Source organism: Caretta caretta, chromosome 14 (genome assembly GCF_965140235.1).
Source record: "Caretta caretta isolate rCarCar2 chromosome 14, rCarCar1.hap1, whole genome shotgun sequence".
NCBI classification, from domain to species: Eukaryota; Metazoa; Chordata; order Testudines; family Cheloniidae; genus Caretta; species Caretta caretta.
Window position 1 is genome coordinate 6,827,039 of NC_134219.1, and position 22,602 is coordinate 6,849,640.

Consider the following 22,602-nt stretch of genomic DNA (forward strand, 5'->3'; position numbering starts at 1 on the left):
ACTCCCTCCCGGAGCTTGAATGCTGAGAATCAGCTGTTCGCGGCACTCCAGAAGTGCTGTCAGGGAGGAGGGGGGAGGTTGGTCCTGGTGGATGCTCTGCACCCACTAATTTTTCTCCGTGAGTGCTCCAGCCCTAGAGCACCTATGGAGTCGACGCCTATGCCAGACGCCGGATGTTGCCGGACCAGGGAGTGCCAGATTAGAGAGGTTCAACCTGTACTTTCAAACCAGAGACCCAAACAGCAAGATGCATTATATCGCATTAGAATCACCCAACCAATCCAAGGCTTCAACAAAAGTTAAACAGCTCTGAACTGCGAAGAGATTTGTCCATGCATATAGTTTGAGGACAAAACCCAAAGCCCAATGTCTGAGCCAGGAGCAAATTTTTAACTCTGACAAAAAACTTACTTATAGTAGTGTCCTACATCCTTATCTCACAGTTTTGCCACAGCAATGCTTCAAACTGTGAGGATGACCTCCTTAAGACCATTCCAATCTCTTCCACAGAGGTTTAAGTCAGCCCAAGGAATACGGAGAAAAGAAAAAAAAGGGGGGGAATATGCTGGGTGTGAAGGACTTCCAAGTGCCAGGATACCATATGCTCTATACTAAGCACTCAGCTGTTTTAGTTTGCCAGATCCAGAACAGAAACTAGCCCATGAAAGTAAAGAAATGGGATGTTCTGTCCAAATGATTACTGTTGCACTTCCTTAGTGCAGAAGTTTCTTCATCTCCCTCCATATAAAATCTCAGTGCCATTTATGGAAGTGCTTGCAGCGGGTGGGAGGATGGGGCATGGCACACAGGTACTTTGAACTATGACTGCTATCCGGAATCCCATTCTACAATGAGGAGACAAATTTCAGGCCAGGGCATCCATCTAACTACTACAGAAATCAACTGGGAATATGTACTGACCAGGGAGCATGTACTATCCAAGACGAAACTGCCACCTCCCAATTACTATTTATACTCTGGAAGCATCTATAAACTTTGGATGTTTTATGGGCAAAACAGACTGGAACCAGACTGTAAACATTTTTTCTTCCCTCAGTGCACTGACCCAGTGGCTCCATGACTTCATGTATTTGCAACTCAAAACTGCTTTTAATCTAACCCTGAAGCAGCAGTGAGTCTGCAAGTCTGTTGCTCATCATTTAGACCTATGCTACTTTCCAAAAGCAGCTAGTTTGCAGATCTTGGCAGACTCTCAAGTGTACCAAAAGCATGAGAAGCACTAATCTGACATATGGAAACATGTTAGCACTCTAGTGTGTTGCATCAGAATACGAGTTACAAAGGCTAGAACAGTAATAGTGTGTTAAATCACCTCCCCATATTAGGAACTGCCAATCTTAAACTAGAAATTGTTACATTTAGTGGTGTGTATGCTATGCAGAAGACAACTGCACTAGGAAAGGAGAGAAGAATATGGACCTACTCATGCACTTGGGGTAAGTATCCCTTATGAGGAATCTATTTTATAGCATGAATTCACTCCCCCCTTCAGTTTCTTACGAGAAAAAAAGCAGACCAAATACTTTTCAGCTCCTCCTAGTCAGTCACTGACTACATCTAGCAGAATCTATCTGAACTGAATAAGGGAAAGTTCTATTTTCTTTGTTCAAAGACAATCTTAAACCAAAGTAATTAAACAACGAACATTGTGTGCGACATAAGTGTCTTGACTTGTCATGAACCTTTTGATTATATGTAAGGATGTGAAATCACTACGGCTTGCAAAATGCACTACATAAATCACTATAATTGTGTAGTAACCATTTAAAAATTGACATAAGAGCTGTGACTACAAAATCCTTGAAATAAAAAGCTAAATATCAAAGTCAAAACGTTCAGAAAATCCTATGCATAGCCCCCACATGTCACATAAGACAACCAACATTTCACATTAGATATGGGATTTCATAACAGAAATGAATATACTAGGGCAGTGGCTCTCAACCTTTCTAGACTACTGTACCCTTTTCAGGACTCTGATTTGTCTTGCATATCCTCAAGTTTCACCTCACTTAACTACTTGCTTACAAAGTCAGACACTGAAAATATAAAATTGGCACACGCACACTATTACTGAAAAATTGCTTACTTTCTCATTTTTTACCATACAATTATAAATCACCTGGATTTTGTACTATAGATATTGTACTTACATTTCTGTGTATAGTATATAAAGCAGTATAAACAAGTCATTGCCTGTGAAATTTTAGTTTGTACTGACTTTGCTAGTGCTTTTTATGTAACCAGTTGTAAAACAAGGCAAATATTTAGATGAGTTGATGTACCCCCTGGAAGACTTCTGCAGATGCCTGGTTGAGAACCATTGTATTAGGACAAGAATTCAGCTGTGCTTTTGGAAAGAGAGGTTCAAGCAATCCTTATTAAAAATCTGAAACCCAGTGTAAGATAGTCAAATAGAGCATAATTCTGTTCATGTTTTATCTGATGTTAAATTAAGTTTGCCAGAGGGCTTCTCACTTTCTTTCCTGGAATTTCTGCATCCACTCCCCCTCAGCAGTCAGTTGTAGAGGATTATATCTGTGCTCTGACAAGCAGTGTTTTCCTAATCAAATTTCAAACAGCTAAGATTCTAGTCACTTTCTTCAAACTATTGCTGTGGCACTACTAGGGAAGGGATACAATACAGAAGTTCAGGTGTGTTTATGCCAATACAATTAGACTATCACTTTGCTGTATATCATTTCTGATTCTGTAGCAGCCCATTAAGGAGATTTGAGTCTTTCCAGTTCCTTAGTGATGCCTTAGTTAAGTGATGTTTCCAGCTCCATTTTGCTCACTCCCTTATAATTTCCTCAAATAATTCCTTTTCCATTGAAATTTATCATGCTTAGTCTCAGCCACAGATGAATTCAGAGGAAAAAATTTGAAGAAAGTATGGCACACTGGGTTAAGAGGCTGTGAAAGCGCGTGTTTTATTTGGATGGGTTCACTATTTATTAGAGTCCAAGACTGCTCGCTTTGAAATATCCAAATCTATAATGGGCTCAGGATTCTGAGAGGACAAAGGGGTTATGAGATATTTCAAGAGATTTTAGAAAATACCTTGAATTCTTTAGCTTTCAAAATTCCTTGCCCTTTTTAGATGCATGTAACATTTGTCATCAATAGAGGCATAAGTTCCAATACCTCCAGGGATAAACACTTTTCTGCATAGCGTAGGCCTTTCCTCCAGTTGCCAAGCCCCCGACCCCTGGTCTTTCTGCATCCACAGGGGACGGTCAGCAACTGTAATTAAGGTTTGCTTTATCATTTATCAATGTGGTAAATTTAGTTTAGTAGGGAGAATAGATTCCTAACTTCAAATGTTCATTAATAATGATATTTTGGCAATCGTATATTTGACAAAGCTGCTTGCATTCAGTGCAGAAGTGTGTGTTCCATGATCCTTTTCTCCCATCCTTCCCTCTCATTACTCCATATTAATGACAAACAAATCCAGAGTAAACCGAGGCCTACTGTTAGAATAATGTAAGACTTTGTTGTAACTTGTCCCTGGATACTGAGTATTAAATTAACAGTACTGTTACAAGTAATACTAATCTGGTAAAAGTACAAGCTCTGGATCAGTGCTTTCTGTATTTCCAGCGTGCCTGGGGTCCAATGCTCAGCCATTTCACAATGTATCAGTAAACAGACCAGCAAATGCAAACTTAATTAGCAGAAGAGTTTGCTTGGGTAAATTAAACTATTTAGTAACAAATGCAGCAGCTACTTTGCTGCCATAACCAACAGCAACACTTCAACTGTTCTACTGCTTTCCTTCTAGACAATGCAGTAAGGTCAGCCATGCTTATGTTTTCCTCACACTTGCTTTGTGGGTTGGGGAAGATGCTCAAAGTTAGAACTTCCTATTGCTATGTTAAGTTCGTAGAAGGGTTATTGATGAACACGGAACATTTTAAATAAAACTAACAGAATCTGGTAGAGTCTGGGTGTACAACAAAGGTGTAAGACAGCGTAGTCGCTGTGAATTCAATGCTCATGAGAAGGTGCAAGCTTGACAGCCTTGAGTACCTGAATCCTATTTATCCATGGAGTAGGTACAACATGGGCAATAGCAGCACTAGCTAACCCAACATGACCCTGCTGGTTTGCCTCAATCCTCAAGGAAATCATTATACAGATGCAAAGGAGGTTCACTCTCCACAGCCTTTCATTCCTTGGTCTCGGCTGAAAATGACAACCTTGTTCCCAAGTGAGGTATTGTTTGACATAAATGACTAGAACTCTGCAGAGGCCAAATTTATTCCAGCGCAATAGTGAGCTTTGTTACCATTTTGGGTTAGATTTCAGCTGACAACTTAGAGATATATAGCTCTCTATCCAATTAGAAATCCCCAAACTATCTAGTCCCCTGGCCACTGCAATGTGATCCAACAAGACAGGGTACCTGTACCAACATGTTCTACTTTCAAGTTTAGTAGCCAACAAGAAAGTCAGCTCTCAATGAATTATTATGCCAACATCTCAAACACTGCACAGCAAGCAGAGTGTGGAAAAGGCTGCTCCAACAGGCTTTCACAAGTCGCAGAAATAATTATTGCAGAAATCAACAGCAGAGACACCTTGAACTATGACCACTGCAAGTAATCTGGTAGCTCTGGAAAATACATCAGAATCCCTTTAACCAGCAGATATTAAAAAAACCCTTTCCTTTCAGATCAAGCTCTTTGACCATTGCACAGATATACACAGAATCAAGAGGGCAGTCAAATTTCATTTCTATAACCAGATTTAGCAAGGATGACTTGATAACAAGTTAACTTTTTGGTGCTTCTCACTTCTATGTGACAAAATGCTAAGAGAATCTAAAAAAACTGATCAAGTGACTTGCCCAGAAGCACACTACTTATCAATGGCACCTGGTCTCATATCGTTGGGCTACTATGACATTTTTGAATTTATTAATAAAGCAAAAAAATATTGGTTATATATCTTTTGGATTAAAGAGGTTGTAGGAAATGTATCCGTGACTGACTTGGTCTAAGGAGTGTCATTTTCAGGCTGTTCCAATGGCTGGGGATTTTATCTTGGTGGAGCCTGTCTCCTCTCTGGAACCTCCATTTTACAGAAGGGGAACTGAGGCACAAAGAGGCTAAGTGACTTGTCTCTGGTGATGCAGAAAGTTTGTGGCAGAGCAGGGAATTAAACCTGGGTCTCCCCACATCCCAGGCCAGTGCCCCAACAACTGGGCCATCCGTCTCGCCATGAAGTTTACCATGCCCTACAAAGTAGTCCACATATGCTAATTAAATGTGTGCCCCAGGTCCCTAGCAAGCTGCCAGTGGTGTTCGACTGGAAAGAGCTTGTGTCCCCCAAGTGTAGAAGAGGCATGCCAACTGCAACATTCTGGATACCCAGTCCATACCTACAAAAATATAGTCCATATTTAATAAATCCCAAACTCCATGTGAACCATTTTATCAGCTGTCCTTTACAAAAGGAACAGATGTATCAGAAGGAAACTGAACTACTAGGTGTAAATACATACCACACTGAACAGATGTTGCATCACCAGCTAGGTACAGAACTGCAACCACAAGAGGCAGCGTGCAAGATGAACAAGGCCACCAGGAGCATACGACTGCTTGCTGAGAACACAACATACCAACTTGCAGCATGAAATTTATTTTTTATGTGTTCTGGAAACGTGTTGCAGAATAAACTGCTCTACAATGCAAACAAAACCAACTCTCATTATGAATAAATGCGCTATACCACACCAGGGTTCTGCAATTACTTTAAATTTTGTAGCTAAGTAGAAACAAGTCACTGGACTAGGAGGAAAGAATGTTGGATAAGGGAGGAATGCAGTGGCAGAATGGAGTTATTGCAGAATTTATATGGCTGTAAGGGAAACTAGCCCCATTCTGGAAAATGAGGAAAGCTGGCACTTAAATTAGCATGAAGTATTACTAGAATGAAGATTATTCAGATCAATAAAAGTGTTATAAAAAAATCAGTATCTAGTTGTTTGCATAAGCCTAGTCTACACCTAAAACTTAGTTGACCTGGTTATGTCACTCAGGGCTGTGAAAAATTTCACACTGTGTGATACAGTTATGTCGATTTAACACCCACTGTAGACATCACTAGGTCGACAAAAGAATTATTGCATCAATCTAGCTACCACCTCAAGAAGGTGGATTTACTACAGCGATGGAAAAAACCTTGTTACTATAGTAAGGGGCTACACCATCGCGGTGTAATTGCAGCACTACAGATATTGTGGTGTAGACATACCCATAGAAATTAAGGGGCTGCAGAATTGCAAACATTTTTGGCCAGAGCCCCAAAATACTCTAATATGGAAATTCAGGCCTCTTCACATTGTTTAAAACTAGACTTCACCCAAATGTGAAGTCCTGTAATCAAAATCAAATTGAGATATTTTAAAGTCAACAGAATTTATTTTTAAAAGAGGAAGAATAGGTAGCAAATTCTCAAGAACTTTAAAACCCTTCTGAAGATCTGAAGGACATTGTGAAAGACAATTTGGATGTGGATTGTCTCCCCCACCTCCCAGAATTATAGTCAATGTAATCTTTACTGCCACCCCCACCCCACAAATGGGTAGCATAAATGTCAACCTGTAGTGTAGTGTATCCTGGACCCAGGATATTAGAGGGACAAGGAGAGTGAGGTAATAACTTTTACTGGACCAACTTCCAAGCCAGTGACCTTGAGGAGAGAAGTTATTTATCTCACTACCACTCTCTTCAGCAACCCAGTCCCATAAAAACTAATTACAGTAAGTTCTGATCACTCCTCTCAGCAGGCCATTTAGGGAAACACTCCTATCAGGAATCAGGATTACTTGTAACATTTTATCTCCTCATAATAAACTGAATCAGGCAGAGAACTCAGTGTGGATAATATCCCATAAGAATTTCCCCTCTCCTTTGTAACATGTAAAGCTACAGAGAAACTGTAGCAAAACTAGCAAGAAAGATTCTAACTGAACACGCCTTTTCCTGTTTTCTATAATCTGATCTCCTTTAGAGGCAATGCCACAAGTAAACAGGAATCTGGGGGTAAAATGCACGTCCAGTTGTTTCCATCCTGTTTCAACACGGATATTAGCTGCAAATGGTGATTCCACAGACCAAGGTGGAATTACTGTATCCATGCATTTAAAACTGTTTAGCCCTCACACTGCCAATCCCTATAACTCACAAGTAGGGCAAAAATATCACCTCTCCAGATTAAGGGATATGTTGGTGAATAGTCACTCAAAGTATGCAAAATGGGGAAAGGATACGTCACTTAGTGTTGAAATACCAAAAGTCTAAATCCGGCTCAAAATTTCTTCACCTGATGGAAATCCTTTAGATCTGAGTTAACATAATGACAGGACTGAAAAGTTGAGTTTTCAGCTTGGTCCTGCCTATCTCGCAAAAAAACTGGGAAAATCCTAGAAGGAAATCCTGCCTGGAGATATTCCTACCAGAGTACTTCCGCCACCATGCTAGGAGCTTGCTTTTCCCTTAACCTGCCCTGGGATCCTTCTACTAGCATGTACTCGCTCCTTCTCTCCCACCTGTGTTCTTGCACAGAAGCACCTTTGTTAGTAATAAAAGCAAGACAACACAAGACATTTCCTCTTCAGCTGCCAGTAACTTTAAAGAGAGCCCCAAAGAAAAGAGCAAACAGTTTAAATTGAACAAGCAAATATTCCACCAACACAAGCATAAAAGCCAGGAAATCCCTAGTTAAAGTGTCAGCCACCACTTGCAATCTAGAACTATAATTTCACTTTCTCCACATTACCTCTTCCACATCTATCACCCACAAGAACACATGCTTCCTCCCTCCACCTCCACACAAAACATTGCAAATTTCACTCCCTCCAGGTGGAGTGGTTAAAGGAAGGTTTTGTAACTGACTGGAATGTTGACTTGGTATTGCATTGAAGGAGACTGTTCGTGTATATGGCAGATTTTAGCTGGTTATGTTTACCTGAGTCATGGAAGGCAGAGGGAACAGTTTATAATAGAATGTATTGGCTCAGAAGTTTGTAATATTTATTAGGTGATAGAAATGTGGGATGTTGTGGGTTCTCTCAACAACCAATGATTTCGGTCAGTTACCATTGCATGGTTTGAGCAGAGGGAGGAGGTGGCATGAGTGTGGTGGATGTGGGAAGGGAATGTGATGAAGGCAAGGAATGGCTGAGAAGTTAACTAGGAATTTCCTGGCTTTATAAACTGTGTTAGTGGATTAATCATTTGAACAGCCTGAATTGTTTTTTAAATGAAGTTTTTTGCTTGAAGGATTATAGTCATTCTAAAAGTGCTAAGTATTACATAGCTCTTTCCATCTTCAAAGCACCGTACAAATGTTAACTGATAAGCACCTCTGTGAAGTAGGCAAGTAACAGCCTCATTTTGCAGCTTGAGAAACCCCAGTTAAGGGTTTGCTCAAGACCACACCAATTAGTGGCAGAGCAGGGATTAGAAGTCACCAATTCCACAGAGTAACCCGGCCTCTTATTAAGAAGCTGCAACTGAGTTTTAGCATCCCACCAGCACTGCTATAAGTAAGGTTAAGTTGATTCTTCAATGCCATGTTTCATCAATTTGTTATAAGGACAAACTCAATGTTCTCTCATAAGAGCTCTTCTACTGTTGTAAACTAGTTTGAGGTGTACCTCTGATGACATTCTCAACCTGCCTTTCTTCTCAGTACTCACTCTCCACATTCTGTCACTTAAATCAGTTGATATCTCCCCTCCACCCTTTTCTTCGGGCAATCTTCACTGCTCTCATTCACTGCTCTGCTCTCAGTCTGTTTCTTCTGCCTTCATGCACACAAATTTCATCCACTCCCATAGTTCCAGCTTACCACGTCCACATGGATGACTCCATTTTTATTCACTAACCCTTTTCCTTCTGTCCAGTCTCATAGTGACACCTGCAACATCTCCACCTGACTGTTGTTCCTATACCACCTGAAATTCAGGGCAATGAAAACTGAACCCCCATCTTCTCTTGAAAACTTTGTTCACGACCTTTAAACTTTCACTACAGTACCTCAAACTGTCATATTCCACTCCTTTCTCCTCCACTTTCACCAAATCCTGTCATTACCTCTACATCTCCAAAAATCCAACTTTTCCAGCGCTGTCATCTCACCCCCTCACAACAGCCTTTGCCCATGCCTTTTTCACCTCACAATTTGACAAGTGCCAATGTTTCTTGTATGCATTTCATCCCACACTCCCATCAAGTTTCTAGTCCTTACTTCCAAGGCCTTGTAAAACTCATCTGTCTACCTCTCTACTCATGTCTTCACATTCTCCCTATCACTGCCTTAAGTTACTCCTGAGATACCCTCCTACACAACCCTTCCATATCTTCCTCCCACACCATGCCACATGCTTGAACAACCTTCCTCTTCAATCAAACCCACTAAAAAGACCTCTACAAAGCCTTTCAGCAATGACACAGCAAAAATCTGTAATTTACCAAGATGGCATATCATCCATTGGCACATGACAGAGCTGATCTTGATCCTGAGGCAAGAACCATGTCTCCTTATACGATTGCATACCATGACCATACACACTGCACTCAATATTGTGATATTTAGCTAGGTTCACGTTTACAACTTGGCATACACACATTGGAACAAGATTTTTTTAAATAACTTTGGCAATAAGCAATACAAGTATAAACAAAAGTTTGAAGTCTTAATTCAGTCAAGGCAGTTGCTATAACTTACTTTTAAAAATACAGATTGTTAGGCCAGAAATGTAGCCTCTTTAACAGATGAACATTCATACAGATTCTAATTTGGGGACGGTTTAATCAGTCTTTCTGGTGAATGTTAGAAGAGTGCACCACTCTAGCTCCTACTCAAAACAAAACTGTGCACATGTCACAACCAGGGTGGATTTGATTTAAATCACTAGTTAGGAAGACTATTTAATCATGGATTTCTACATAAAAATGCATTTTTGTTGGTTGTTATAACCTTAATACATATTCTTCACAGATAGAGGAACCTCATTAAAATATTCCCAAACTGGGTCTCTTATGGTCATGCTGCCATTATAGGATTTCCCTTCTAGTGAGAGAATGGTATGGTAGATCTCAAATCAGTGAAGGCTACACTCAGAAAGACCTCAAGACTTCTGGAATATGTTCCTCAAACAGTTTCACTTTTGTTTCTACTGCCTGTCCCTCCCCTTCTCAAATTTATCTCCAGACTTTTTCTCCTTGTCCAGATCTATTTCACCCCCAACAATCTTCTGTTCATTGAACTTTTTGAAACTTTGCACTTTTAGAGAGGTAAGGGATTGACTGTGTACACAAATTTGCAGAGGAACAACAGGGTTGAGGTCTATTATTTCTCACCTCTATATATTTATTTAAAACATTTTTGCTGTTAACAAGCATGTTATCTCTGGAGACAAATCCAGAGTTTGAGAACTGCAAAACTAAGCAGAGAATTACATGGGATACACAATGCAATCTCAACTACACAGTTATTACTTAGCAAGTGAAGACATGGAAGCCCATTGTTACCAAGCATGCAACACTAGACAAATTCACATGCATTCTAAAAAGTATTTTACAAGAGATCAAGGTTACAAATAAAAACTGTGGATTTGTAAGTTTTATCAGAACTTCCACTATTTAGGAAAATCACCTTAATGTCATTCTATGACAGTTTGATTTTCAATCAGGACCGGGCTTTTCCTCATTTAAAGACATGACAATTTTTTGTATCTCTTTTCCATATCACTTACATTAAAAAAAAAAAGTAACTTCCAATGGGTTAACACCCTGTGTCTTTTGCCATCCCACACAAACACCTACCCATCCTAGAATCAATCTATTCAACTAGAAGTCCATATCTCCAACTGAACTTCAACAAAACAAAACAGCTAATCACATGAAAACAACACACATGAAATTAATCAGGAAACGTACAGAGGGAATTCTTGCACGATTTTTCAGACTGGAATAGAGAAGAGAGTTTTAAAAACCCTTTTTCTAATAAAATCAAGTGTATAACACCACTTTTTTTTAAAAGGAAGAATAATCACATAAAATACTAGGTATTAATTCTCTCCTCCACATCATTTCTAAAAAGTTTCAATACACCAAAGAGGAACAATGGTCTTGCAGTTAAGGCACTAGAATGAGACAAACCATTCAGATTCAATTTCTAAGTCTGCTACAGACTCAGAGCATGACCAACAGGCAAGTCAACCTTACTGAGCTTCACCTCTCTGATCCGCAAAGTGGGGACTAATACTTCCTTATGTTTTGTTTCAGCTCGATCTATCTTTCTTGGTTAAAAGTAAAAGATAACTAGTCTGCAGTTCCATGGGCTAGTATTTTAGGTAGGCCTCATAATATACGTCAACGATAACAGTCTGAAGGAGGCAGATTTAAATTAGTGTTTACTGAAAAGTGATACAGGAACAATGCATCATACAGATTTCATTGACAATATTAAGAAAGCCACAGCTTACCAGTTGGAATTCTCTGCGTCTGTCATAGGCATGCTGGATTCCATTATCTGCCCACAGTGATTTTATTGCTGGAAGGTACTGTAAAAAAACCTGAGTCTCCACCATCCCTTGTGCCACCATTGTTGACCGAGTATCAAAAGCCATCATCTTATCCCCATTATTCTGGTTGGCAGGATCTCCCCAGGGAATATGAAGTTTCTCTCGAGCATCTACGAGGACTCTCACACCTTGAAAAAATGGAAAAGTGCCGTGATCAGATACTTCCAAGAGCTGCCATGTCTAGTTATTACACTAGGCCCTGAACTTTCAAAGACTTAAAAAAACATGTAACCGTATGCATTATGTTGTAAGTATTTGCAGGGCTGGGATCCTAGCTATTAATGCTCTGAATCTCAGGGTAATATGAAAGCTGTCAATATCTGCAATCAGAACACAAAGATCTTTATGAAGAACAGAACCAGGAATATTGTAAGGTCCATATTACAAGGATTTTTTTTATCTTGTATTATGATTAGTCTGGATCGTAAAGAATATTCTAAAGGACAGAGTAAGCAATCTAAGTTGGTAAATGAAAAATGTCACAAGGCCTATTTATATGCAGTGTTGTAGCCATGTTGGTCCCAGGATATTAAGAGACAACTTGGATGAGGTAACATTTTTACTGGACCAACTTCCGTCAGACAGACAGACAAGGGACACTGAATTAGTTTTCCAGACCTGAAGAAGAGCTCTGTATAAGTTTGAAAGCTTGTGTCTCTCACCAACAGAAGTTGGTCCAATAAAAGATATTACTTCACCGACTTTGTCACTTTACAAGGCCTATTTGTCACTTGTCAAAACTCTAAACCCAGTTTATGGCAGTTGACTTTACCTGGCAAGAGCCCAAGATTTCAGGCCTATAAATTAGTTATGCTGAGCACCATTTCAGAATACAGTGAAGTCTCTAGTATCCTGCTTTAAAGCATCTCCTTGTTTCCATATATTGTAATACACTTGGTAGATAAGATCGGCCATACCAGATCAGACCAATTGCCCATAAAGGCCAATATCTTGTCTTGTAACAGTGGCAAATGCCAGGCACTTCGGAGGGAACAGAACAGAACAATCATCAGAAGGAACAGAACAATAATCCACTCTCTGTCATCCAGCCCGAGATTCTGGAGGTCAGAGGGTTAGGGACACCCAGAGCATGGGGTTGTATCGCTCATCATCTTAGCTAACAGCCATTGATGGGCCAATCCTCCATAAATTTATCTAATTTTTTTTGTACCCAGTTATACTTTTGGCCTTCACAACATTCACTGGAAAAGAATTCTACAGGTTGACTGTGGGCTGTGTGAAGAAGTACTTATCTTTGTTTTAAACCTGCTGACCATTAATTTCACTGGACGACCCTTGGTTCTTGTGTTATGTGAAGAGGTAAAACATATCCTTATTCATTTTCTCCACACCATTCATGATTTTATAGACCTCTATCACATCCCTCCTCGGTTGGCACTTTTCCAAACTGAAAAGTCCCAATTTTTTAAAATTTCTCCTAATATGGAAGCTGTGCCATCGCCCTAATAATTTCTGTTGCCCTTCTGTGTACTTTTCCCAGTTCCAATAAATTTTTTGAGATGGGGCAACCAGAACTGCATGCGGTATTCAAGATGTCAGGGTACCATGGATTTATACAGTGGCATTCTGATATTGTGTGTCTTATCTCTTTCCTAACGGTTCCTAACATTGTTAGCTTTTTCAATTGCTGCTGTACAGATGCTTTCAGAGACCTAACCATGAGGACTCCAAGATCTCTTCCTTGAGTGATAACAGCTAAGATGGATCCCATCATTTTCTACATATAATTGGGATTATGTTTTCCAATATGCATTACTTTGTACTCAACACAAAATTTCATCTGCCACTTTCTTGCCCAGTTACACAGTTTAATGAGATCGCTTTGTAACTCTCTGCAGGCAGCTCTGCACATAACTATCTTGAGTAAATTTGTATCATCTGCAAATTTTGCCACCTCACTGCTCACTCCCTTCTCCAGATAATTTATGAATATGTTGAACAGCATTGAACAGTACAGATCCTTGAGGGTCCCTGCTATTTACCTATGTCCTTGTGAAAACTGACCATTTATACCTACCCTTTGTTTCCTATCTTTTAACCAATTATTGATCCTGAGAGGACCTTCCCTCATCTCATGACAGCTTACTTTGCTCGAGAGCCTTTGGTATGGAACAAAGGCTTCCTGAAAAGTCCAAGGACATTATATCAACTTGATCACCCTTGTCCATATGCTTTTTGACTCCCTTCAAGAATTCTAATAGATTGGCAAGGCATGGTTTCCCTTTACAAGAGCTGTGATGAACACAGTATGTTGAGGAAGTGTCATCTATAGATCTGATAATTCTCTTCTTTACTATAATTTCAGCCAATATGCCTGGTACTGAAGTTAGGTTTACAGGCCTTTAATTACCAGGATCACCTCTGGAGCCTTTTTTAAAAATTGGTATTACATTACATCAGCCTCAGATGACTAGAGGATAGGTAAACAATATATACCACAATTAGTAGTTTATAATTTCACATTTGAGTGCCTTCAGAACTCTTGGGTGAATACCATTTGGTCCTGGTGACTTATTACAGTTTAATGTATCAATTTGTTCCAAAACCTCCCTTAGCTATGCCTAAAGACAGCAGCAACACTGAAATTATAGATTTCAGGGATAACATTGGTCAACACGTTTACAAATGTGACATTAATCAACACTTCTTAAAATGTAGATTTCTGTGCTTAAAGATACTCTGCTTTGATTAAATCTACACAATAACTAATCATTATTAGTTTAGGTTAGTGCCATTATGCACACGCTACTTCCCTACTCTTACCTTTTACTAGTTTAATATTTGACCTTTTAAAATCCATCTAGGCAGTATCAGTAAAAAACAACATGATTGAGAGATTAATGCTACCACTAGATTTACTGATAGGAGAAAATCTGAAAAGAGGAAATCAGCATGGTGACGCAAGTACAGGACAGGCACATGGGATCAAAAATATCTTGATGTGAGAACCACTTTTATAAGAAAAATGTCTGTATATCACCCTCATGATAAAATTAAAATGTCCGTTCTCTTCAGGTAACACTTAACTATACCTTCCAGACTGGCAAACGGAAAGAAAATGAAAGTATGAGAAGATTAATCTGCAATCCTTATTTGCATACTGTTTTACAGCAGTAGAACCACCTTAATTTACAAACAGAACTCTGCCTTGAGCATTTGCCCAATACATATTTGCTCAGGGTAAGGGAAAGAATTACTTAGTTTTTTTCAGCTCCTGAACACATATTAGGCACATGATGGAACAAAGACAAGGGGTAAAATTTTCAATTGAGTAATTAATTTAGGAGTTTAGGTCCCTTTTTCAAAAGTGACTTTTAGGCTTATAGTCTAGTTCTACTGAAAGTCAATGGAACTTAATTCCTAAATCACAGGCACACTTTGAAAATGGGACTTAAGGCTCCTAAATCACTTATATATTTTGAAAATCTTATCCCTGTTGTCTGCCTTGAAAACTTTACAGTCTAATCGGAAAATCAGAAGTGAAGATAACAATGTAGAGGGGCTGGGGTAAGAAAAAATAAAAGGATGACAACAGTCATCAGATACACTCATTTAAGCCACATGCACATCTCAGTTATGGCACTCTGGCTCTGAAGGGAGCACAGAACAGGATGAATATGTGCGCTTCTCTTAACAACTAGGTCAGTCTAAGTTTCCACATTTACTGCAATGCTGCCTCTACTAAATCAATTTGATATGCAAATCCCTCTCTGCAAACACAGGACCCTTCTCTTCCATATACATACACTTTCAAGTGCACTGTTTCCTCCCTTCCATTATTTCGCACATTGGACACCTTACTATGAAGTGCTGAAGCCAAAATCTGACGGAATGAAGTTTTTGTATATGTTTTGCATGAATAAAGCTAGGAAAATGCTCCACAATAAATTGAAGTCCCTCAATACTGAACCTTACAGAAGAGAACACTGTACATCACTGGTTACAGACCAGGCTACCTCTACTTCCTGTAGGGTGGCCCGCCAGCCAAGAGACCCTCTCCTCAGTGGTTATTGCCTAAACTAGTGCTGGGTTGTATAAAAGTGTGAAGTGACTGAAATAACCACGCTGATCAGGCAGCAAATGATTAATTAGATAGTAAGAAACAGGGCTGCTTCTTGGACAAGTCTGAGGAAGGTAATAGTCTAGTAAAGGTTCTTCACGACCCCCAGAGAAGGTGGGGTGTCTGTGCCCCCCCACTCCAATGCTCTCTGATTCCCTCAGTACTATGCCCCCGACAGTCCATGCTCTCTTGTCCCACCAACACCCCGTGCTTTCTAGGCCCCCTCCCTGGGGGCATGCCTCCCCACACTCTTCTCTTACCCCCACCGCCCTCCCTCAGAGGGCCATAGCGGACCAGGCTTTCTCTGCCCCCTTCCCCGCCACCCCACGCCCCCGGCACAGCCCCGCGCGCGCGCTCTCACCCCCACACCTGGGGACCAATTACTTCACCCCCCCCTTTCCCGGCTCGTCCCTCCCCCCCCCAGCCCTCCGTCCTCACTCTCTCGCCTACTCCTCCTTCCCCTGGGGGCCATACACCCCCTCCCCCAAGACCATGCCCCAGCGCGCGCGCTCTCTCTCTCTCTCTCTCGGCCGCCCCTCAGACCGCCCCCCTCCCGCCGCCGGACACTACTGTCGACACCAGGCCAGCGCCCCCGGGAGGCCACTCGCCGGTCCCCGGCCTCGCCCCGCCCCCTCTCCCGGCCCAGCGGCCGCGGAGCCCGGCCCCGCGCCCACCTTTGATCACGTTGCTGTAGATGGTGGCGCGGAACTCCTCGCGGGCCGCCCGGTCCCAGTCCTGCCCGTGGATGATCCGCATCTGCTTCAGGAAGGTGGACTTGCCGCTCTCGCCCGCGCCCAGCAGCAGGATCTTGACGAGGCGCTTCACGTAGGTCTTCTCGCGGTTCAGGCACTTGTCGATCTCCTTGGACTTGCGCTGCTGCTCGGCCTCGGTGCTGGTCAGCAGGCAGCCGGGGAAGCAGCCCGACAGCGCGGAGCGCGACGGCAGGAAGTCCGCCATCTTAGCAAACACTGCCAGGGAGCGGCCGCCCCGCGCCGCAGCTGCAGCCCAAGCGGCCCCCTCGGCGCGGACGGCTGCACATGCGCCTCACAGGCCGCCGCCCACCACGAGACACGTGACCGCGAGGGGCGGGAGGGCCGTCGCGCGCACCCGTCACGTGACGGTGCTGCCCTGTCCGCCGACGGCCCGACGTCACGTGCGTAGCCTTCCCGCCCCCGCGACCCAGCCCTATCACGTGACAGCCGGCGATTGGATCTCGGCTGTGTGCGCACCTGGGCGGGGTTGAGGGACCTACTGCGCGGGGCGTGGGGCTGCCGGAACTTCCGGGCCGGCTCCGCCATTTGCAGGAGCTATTGGGGGGGACGTCGCGAAATCCAGGGTATTTGGGGCGGGGGGCGACTCGGCCTTAAATAGCGGCCGGCCGCGCGCCTCTGTCTGCGCATGCGCTCTCCGGTGGCGCGTGCACCGTGACTGCTCGCGCCCACCGTGCCGCAGCACGCGCAGCGTATGGGCAGTGTGGGCCCCCTGCACAGGCAGGCCGCGGCGGGGCTGCTACGTGTACGTGCTCCGTGCCCCTGTGTGGCACCCACACTGACCTCACCAGGTGCGCGTGCATGTGTGCAAACGCACCCGTTCGCTTACGCCCATATAGATTTGCACACACGTGCTCTTACAGATTTGTGCACACACGGGCATTCGTGCATGTATACAGGTGTGCAGAGGGCTGATGGGAGGTGGGGACGAAGAGGGGACAATTGTACCAGCAGCGGAGCTCGTGGGGACTTCCGCAGTGTCTGTAACTGGGAGGGCATGGGGCTCCTGTGACGTGGAGCCCCACATTTCTCTCCAAAGGCCTGCCTGCATATTCACCCTTCTCTTGTTTTGCTGGATTCTGCTGCCCTTTCAGGTTAACTTTGCTGCTGTAGTAACAGCGTCATTTGGGACTTGGAAAGACTCAGAAATGGACTTTTTGTGGGGTGGGAAAGTTTCTAACGTTTTGAACCAAATAGAGACAAGTCATTGGGAAAATGGTATCATGTGGCTCCATTTTTTTTCCTGTTTACTTTTGTTTTTGGTGTCTCTATGATTCCATATTAAACATCTTCAATTTACAAGTAAGATTTTTTTTGTAACATCCAGTACTGCAAACTCAGTTTGGGATCAGAATGTCAAAATGGGTTCTGTCCACACATTTCAGTAATATTTTGCAAATACATTTTATCTGGCAATTCTGTTGCAGTTACATTAGCCAGACCAAAATGTATACTAGTTCCCCTTTAGTGTTCAGATCTAACACATCTTGTAGGACTAAACATGAATCAACTCAGTAAAGTAAGCAGATTAGGATAGAGACAGCAGATCTGTGGAGTAAGAAGATGCTGTTTTTACAGTCACTTTTCTGATAATAACTGCTACATTAAAATAAGTGGCAGATTTTCTTTTGCAGCTGAGATCCAGTTGATACAGCAGAAGAAGTGCTACCAGGGAGCAAGTTACTTTGCCCAGCTTTCCTTTCCCCCAGGTCTGGTCTTGCTAAAGGTTACAGCATCTTGGGTGGCACTATCCACCAGCTCAGGATACTCATAGCAAAACATGCTCTGACCTTACACATGAAGGGGACGGTGTAGGAGCCACTACATCAACTCTATTCCTGCTGGGGAGATACAATTAGTTTTCACTCCCCCAGGCCAGAACAAAGGGAATATAATGGTCCAGGGAATCTTGCTCAGTGTGTTTGCTTAGGCATAATGGAGCAGGTGGTGTCACTCATAAATAGGGAATTAATTAGGGAATGGGGATAATTAGAAGCAGAAATGTGTAGGGGTGCTGGAACAATTTATATAGTAAGGGTGTTGAGAGCCATTGAACCAAACTGTAAACCCTGTATATGAGGGAAACCACTTCAAGCCAGGGGTTGCGCCAGAATCCCTAATTCCAGCACCTAAGGAAGTGTGTACATCAAACTTATGATGGAACAGTTCAGGGGTTTATTTGTATCTGTAAATGCAAATCTGTCTTGAGCATTTAAACACAATATGCCGGGCAGCTCTTAGTCTGTGATGGTTTGAAGGAGCATGATTTCAAAACACTGGGGGCCAAACTCAGCTTTGTCCACAATATTCCAGGATATTGTCTGTCTGTGACAGTCACTTTAATAAAAGAAGAGGGGTAAGTAACATTGTGGTTAGAAGGCTTTGGAGGCTTTCCTGGCAGTTGAGGAGTGACAGCTGGAAATGTAGAGTGCCTGACAGTTGGGATTGGGAATGTGAGTAGGGTCTGGGGAGCTGAGAGTGACTGCTGGAAATGGACACTTGGATGGTGACAGTCAGAACTGGACAGCTGAGAGAGGGCAGCTGGAGAGAGACGGAGCCTGAAAGAAGTGTCGTTTCAGCAGTTTGACCCCCTGGAGCAGGACAGGGAGTTGGGGAACAGGCAGCGAGGACAGCCAATAGGCTGCAGGACTAACTGTGAGATGAACACAGGGTCAGGGATGGGAAAGTGAAGTGGTGCAAAGCGAGAGAGGAAGGAAAATGATGAGACCAACAGAACCATGGAGAACTAGACAGAGAGTGAAACAGTCTGTGAGATCCCCCTGGAAGGGCAGTGCAGAGGCCTGGTTCTTCTCTCTGATGGAGTTGGGGAGCAGGGTTGAATTGCTAGTTTTATTGTTAAAACAACTATTGCTATTTCCCCTCCGAGTAAATTGTCTTCTGTGAGATGGTAATCCATTCTGGCGAGGGGAAAATCAGATTGGGAGAATGATATTGCTGTTACAAGTGCAGGGGATACATGGTGGCAGTTGTGACTTTCAGAACTAGGGACTCTGGCTCAACCATCTTCATTTAAAAATGAACGCAAGATTTTTAAGTGCAGGTGAATAGCTTGCTTGACAGGCAGGAAGGGCTGAATTCTCCAAAGATTTCAATGGAAGTTAGAAGCCTAACTTCTTTTGAGCATAGTGCCTTATACTCATTTCCCTTTCTCTGGAATGGGTTTTTTGTTATCTTGTTCTGCTGGGCAACCATGATTTTCCTTTTCCTCGCCTGCTTCTGCGCCTTCCTTGTCTCTGTGCTGTTTACCAGCAGGCTCAAAAGGAGCACTCAGAAAACTAGGCACCCAAAATTCATGGCTCTTCGGACAATGTTTACTGACATTTACTGATAAAATCTAATCCTTAGTATTTACGGAATCTAACACTGATAAACTTACTGCAAGACTTCCGGGCAGCCCATACCCAGTATTCTGGAATGTGAACTTTGATACTTTTAAGTATTGATTTAAAGGAAATAGTTTTTCCAATAAACTGCCAAAGTTCCCCTACATGAAATCTCAGTCACAATTCCACAACCATTTCTCCCCCCGCCTCCCTTTTTTTTTCTTTTTCGAACCTAAAATATTATCAAGAGAACAAAAGGCAGAAAAGTATTGAAAGAGGAAAGAGTGCTGGATGCCCAAGTTAGGGATGAGGGGATGGGGAAAGGATAGAGAAAAGGAATGGTTGATATAATCAGTGAGTGGGTTTCTGTAAAATGACCTGTATATGACCATGTCTGAGTGATGTGAGGTGTGTATGGATGTGCACTTGCATGTATCTGAGTTAGACGACCCATGCATCTCTGTTTGTTTTACTGTGATATGAGTTTTCTTTGTGTGTGTGCCTTTAAGGAATATGACTGATCCAAAAATGACAAGTAACTGTAAAAATGGCACCATGTAGCTCAGTTTTTGTTTTGTTTGTGTGTGATTGACCAGTGTGTGCATGCATTTTAACAATATTATTTTTGTGTATATGTTTGAGCAATACGACCCAAAATATGCCACTAGTGAAACTGTAAGAAAAAGAACAGGAGTACTTGTGGCACCTTAGAGACTAACAAATTTATTTGAGCATAAGCTTTCGTGAGCTACAGCTCACTTCATCGGATGCATTCAGTGGAAAATACAGACAACATGAAACAATGGGTATTTCCATACACACTGTAAGGAGATTGATCAGGTAAGGTGAGCTATTACCAGCAGGAGAGCGGGGTGGGGTGGGGTGGGGAACCTTTTGTAGTGATAATCAAGGTGGGCCATCCGATGAATGCATCCGAATGCATCCGATGAAGTGAGCTGTAGCTCACGAAAGCTTATGCTCAAATAAATTTGTTAGTCTCTAAGGTGCCACAAGTCCTCCTTTTCTTTTTGCGGATATAGACTAACACGGCTGCTACTCTGAAACCTGTAAGAAAAAGATGACTGACCTTTTTGCCCGTTAACCTTTTGGGCCAGATCTTCAGCTGGTGTAAAGCTGTTATACCTCCCTCCAAGTCAATTGAATAGTAGCACCACTTGAGGAACTGGCCATATGTTGGTAGGTTAGCTTAAATTCCCATTGTGATGCACAGATGATCAAGAAAAATGACCATGACCAAAGCTGAGGCAGATCAAATATGTGATTGCAAACTCTGCACTCCCTTGAGTCTATACTAACCACTCCACCTAGCAGTTGTAGGGTTTCCATCCATAAATGGGGACCATTCCAGTAATGTGAGCTAATAACCAAGTCTTAAAGATGTTAAAGCCCTTTCTCCATTTTTGATAAAATGCTAATAAAGAACGAAATGTTCCATTTCCTCTTTGTTTCCCTCCCATACCCATCCTTGTGTAAACATCACAGCGGAAGCCTGAACCTCCTTGGATTCCTCATTCTAGTGTCATGTTCCAAAAACTCCTAGCTGCTGTTGCACTTCAGAGGAGCGTGCATGATAAGTACATTCTAAGGTTTTACTTTTTGTTCAGAGGACTTTAACTGGACCATTGTTTTTAATACCAGGGATGAAAACTCCCTAGCTACTCAAGTTTCTTCCTACACCATTTGGCATAACAACTCTCCCACCAGCTTGTTTGCTTCTCTGTCTCCTTGAAACGAAGCCTTAGATCTTGTCTATGGGAAAGTTTTACCAATTGTACCATTATACAAATAGAGATATTACACACACACACACTCTCTCTCTCTCTCGCTGTCTCTCAAACTGGAATGAAAGTGTTTACAAGGGGGGTTGTATGACCATATCAGTTTAAATTCATACCTTAGACCATCCCTGCTAGTCTGTTCTTAAAAATCTCCAGTGATGGGGATTCCACAAGCTCCCTAGCCTGTTCCAGAGCTGAACTATCTGTAGAGTTAGACAGTTTTTCCTAATATGCTGCGTAAATCTCCCTTGCTGCAAACTAAACTGATTATTTCTTGTCCTGCTCTCAGTGGACTCACCAGGGCAGGGAGAAAAGGGGGGAGGTTCCAGTTCTTCTGTGCCAATTAACATGCAATTGTTTATCTACAGTTGAAAAGCTTCAACAGGATACTGAAAGAGACATGGCCCAGAATACCCCATAGCTTAGTTGTTAGGACACTCACGTGGGAAGAGAGAGACCCAAGTTTCAAATCTCTTCTCCGCGTGAAGCAGAGGGGGAATTAAACCCCAGTCTTCCAAATCCTGGGTAAGTTCTCTAGCCACGGGGCTAAACATTAGAAGAGGGGAACTAGCAGCTTAGGTGCCCAACCCCAGAAGAGGGTTCACAGCTCAGAATCCCAAACAGAGACCGATGCCTTCCTCTGGAACGGAAGTAGGCACCTACGTCACTGAAGGCAACACCGCTCTCCTTGGCATTTCCTTCTGGCTAGCCTTGGCAGCTCCCCACTCAGCAAGCACACTGGCTTTTGTGAAGCACATTCTTAGGCTCCTAGTTCTCTCCATGCAGGGTATAGGGAGCCTGGGTGCCTAGCTTGGGGCTGTGGACTCCACACCTAAAAGTTGTGTGCTGCAGCAGCTATGTTCCTTTGTGGCTCTAGCTCTATCTATTTACGTATGTACGGGCACAGAACATGCCTGAAGTATCTCCCTTCCTGTAGAGGAAACCAGATAATTTCCATTAACTATAGTCCTTGAAATAACTA

At 42.5% G+C, this 22,602-nt stretch overlaps 1 protein-coding gene across 1 annotated transcript in view; it reads right to left on the reverse strand.

Annotated features, from left to right (window-relative positions):
* The window catches only part of GNA13 (G protein subunit alpha 13), a 43,663-nt gene extending 26,890 nt beyond the window's left edge, over positions 1 to 16,773 (reverse strand). The window contains exons 1-2 of the mRNA XM_048818971.2: positions 16,382 to 16,773; positions 11,528 to 11,754 (exon numbers count right to left, since the gene is read on the reverse strand). Of these exons, the coding sequence (XP_048674928.1) occupies positions 11,528 to 11,754; positions 16,382 to 16,664 (510 nt within the window). The 5' untranslated portion in view covers positions 16,665 to 16,773. The remainder of the gene's footprint in view (positions 1 to 11,527; positions 11,755 to 16,381) is intronic.
* Positions 16,774 to 22,602: the final 5,829 nt, after the last annotated feature.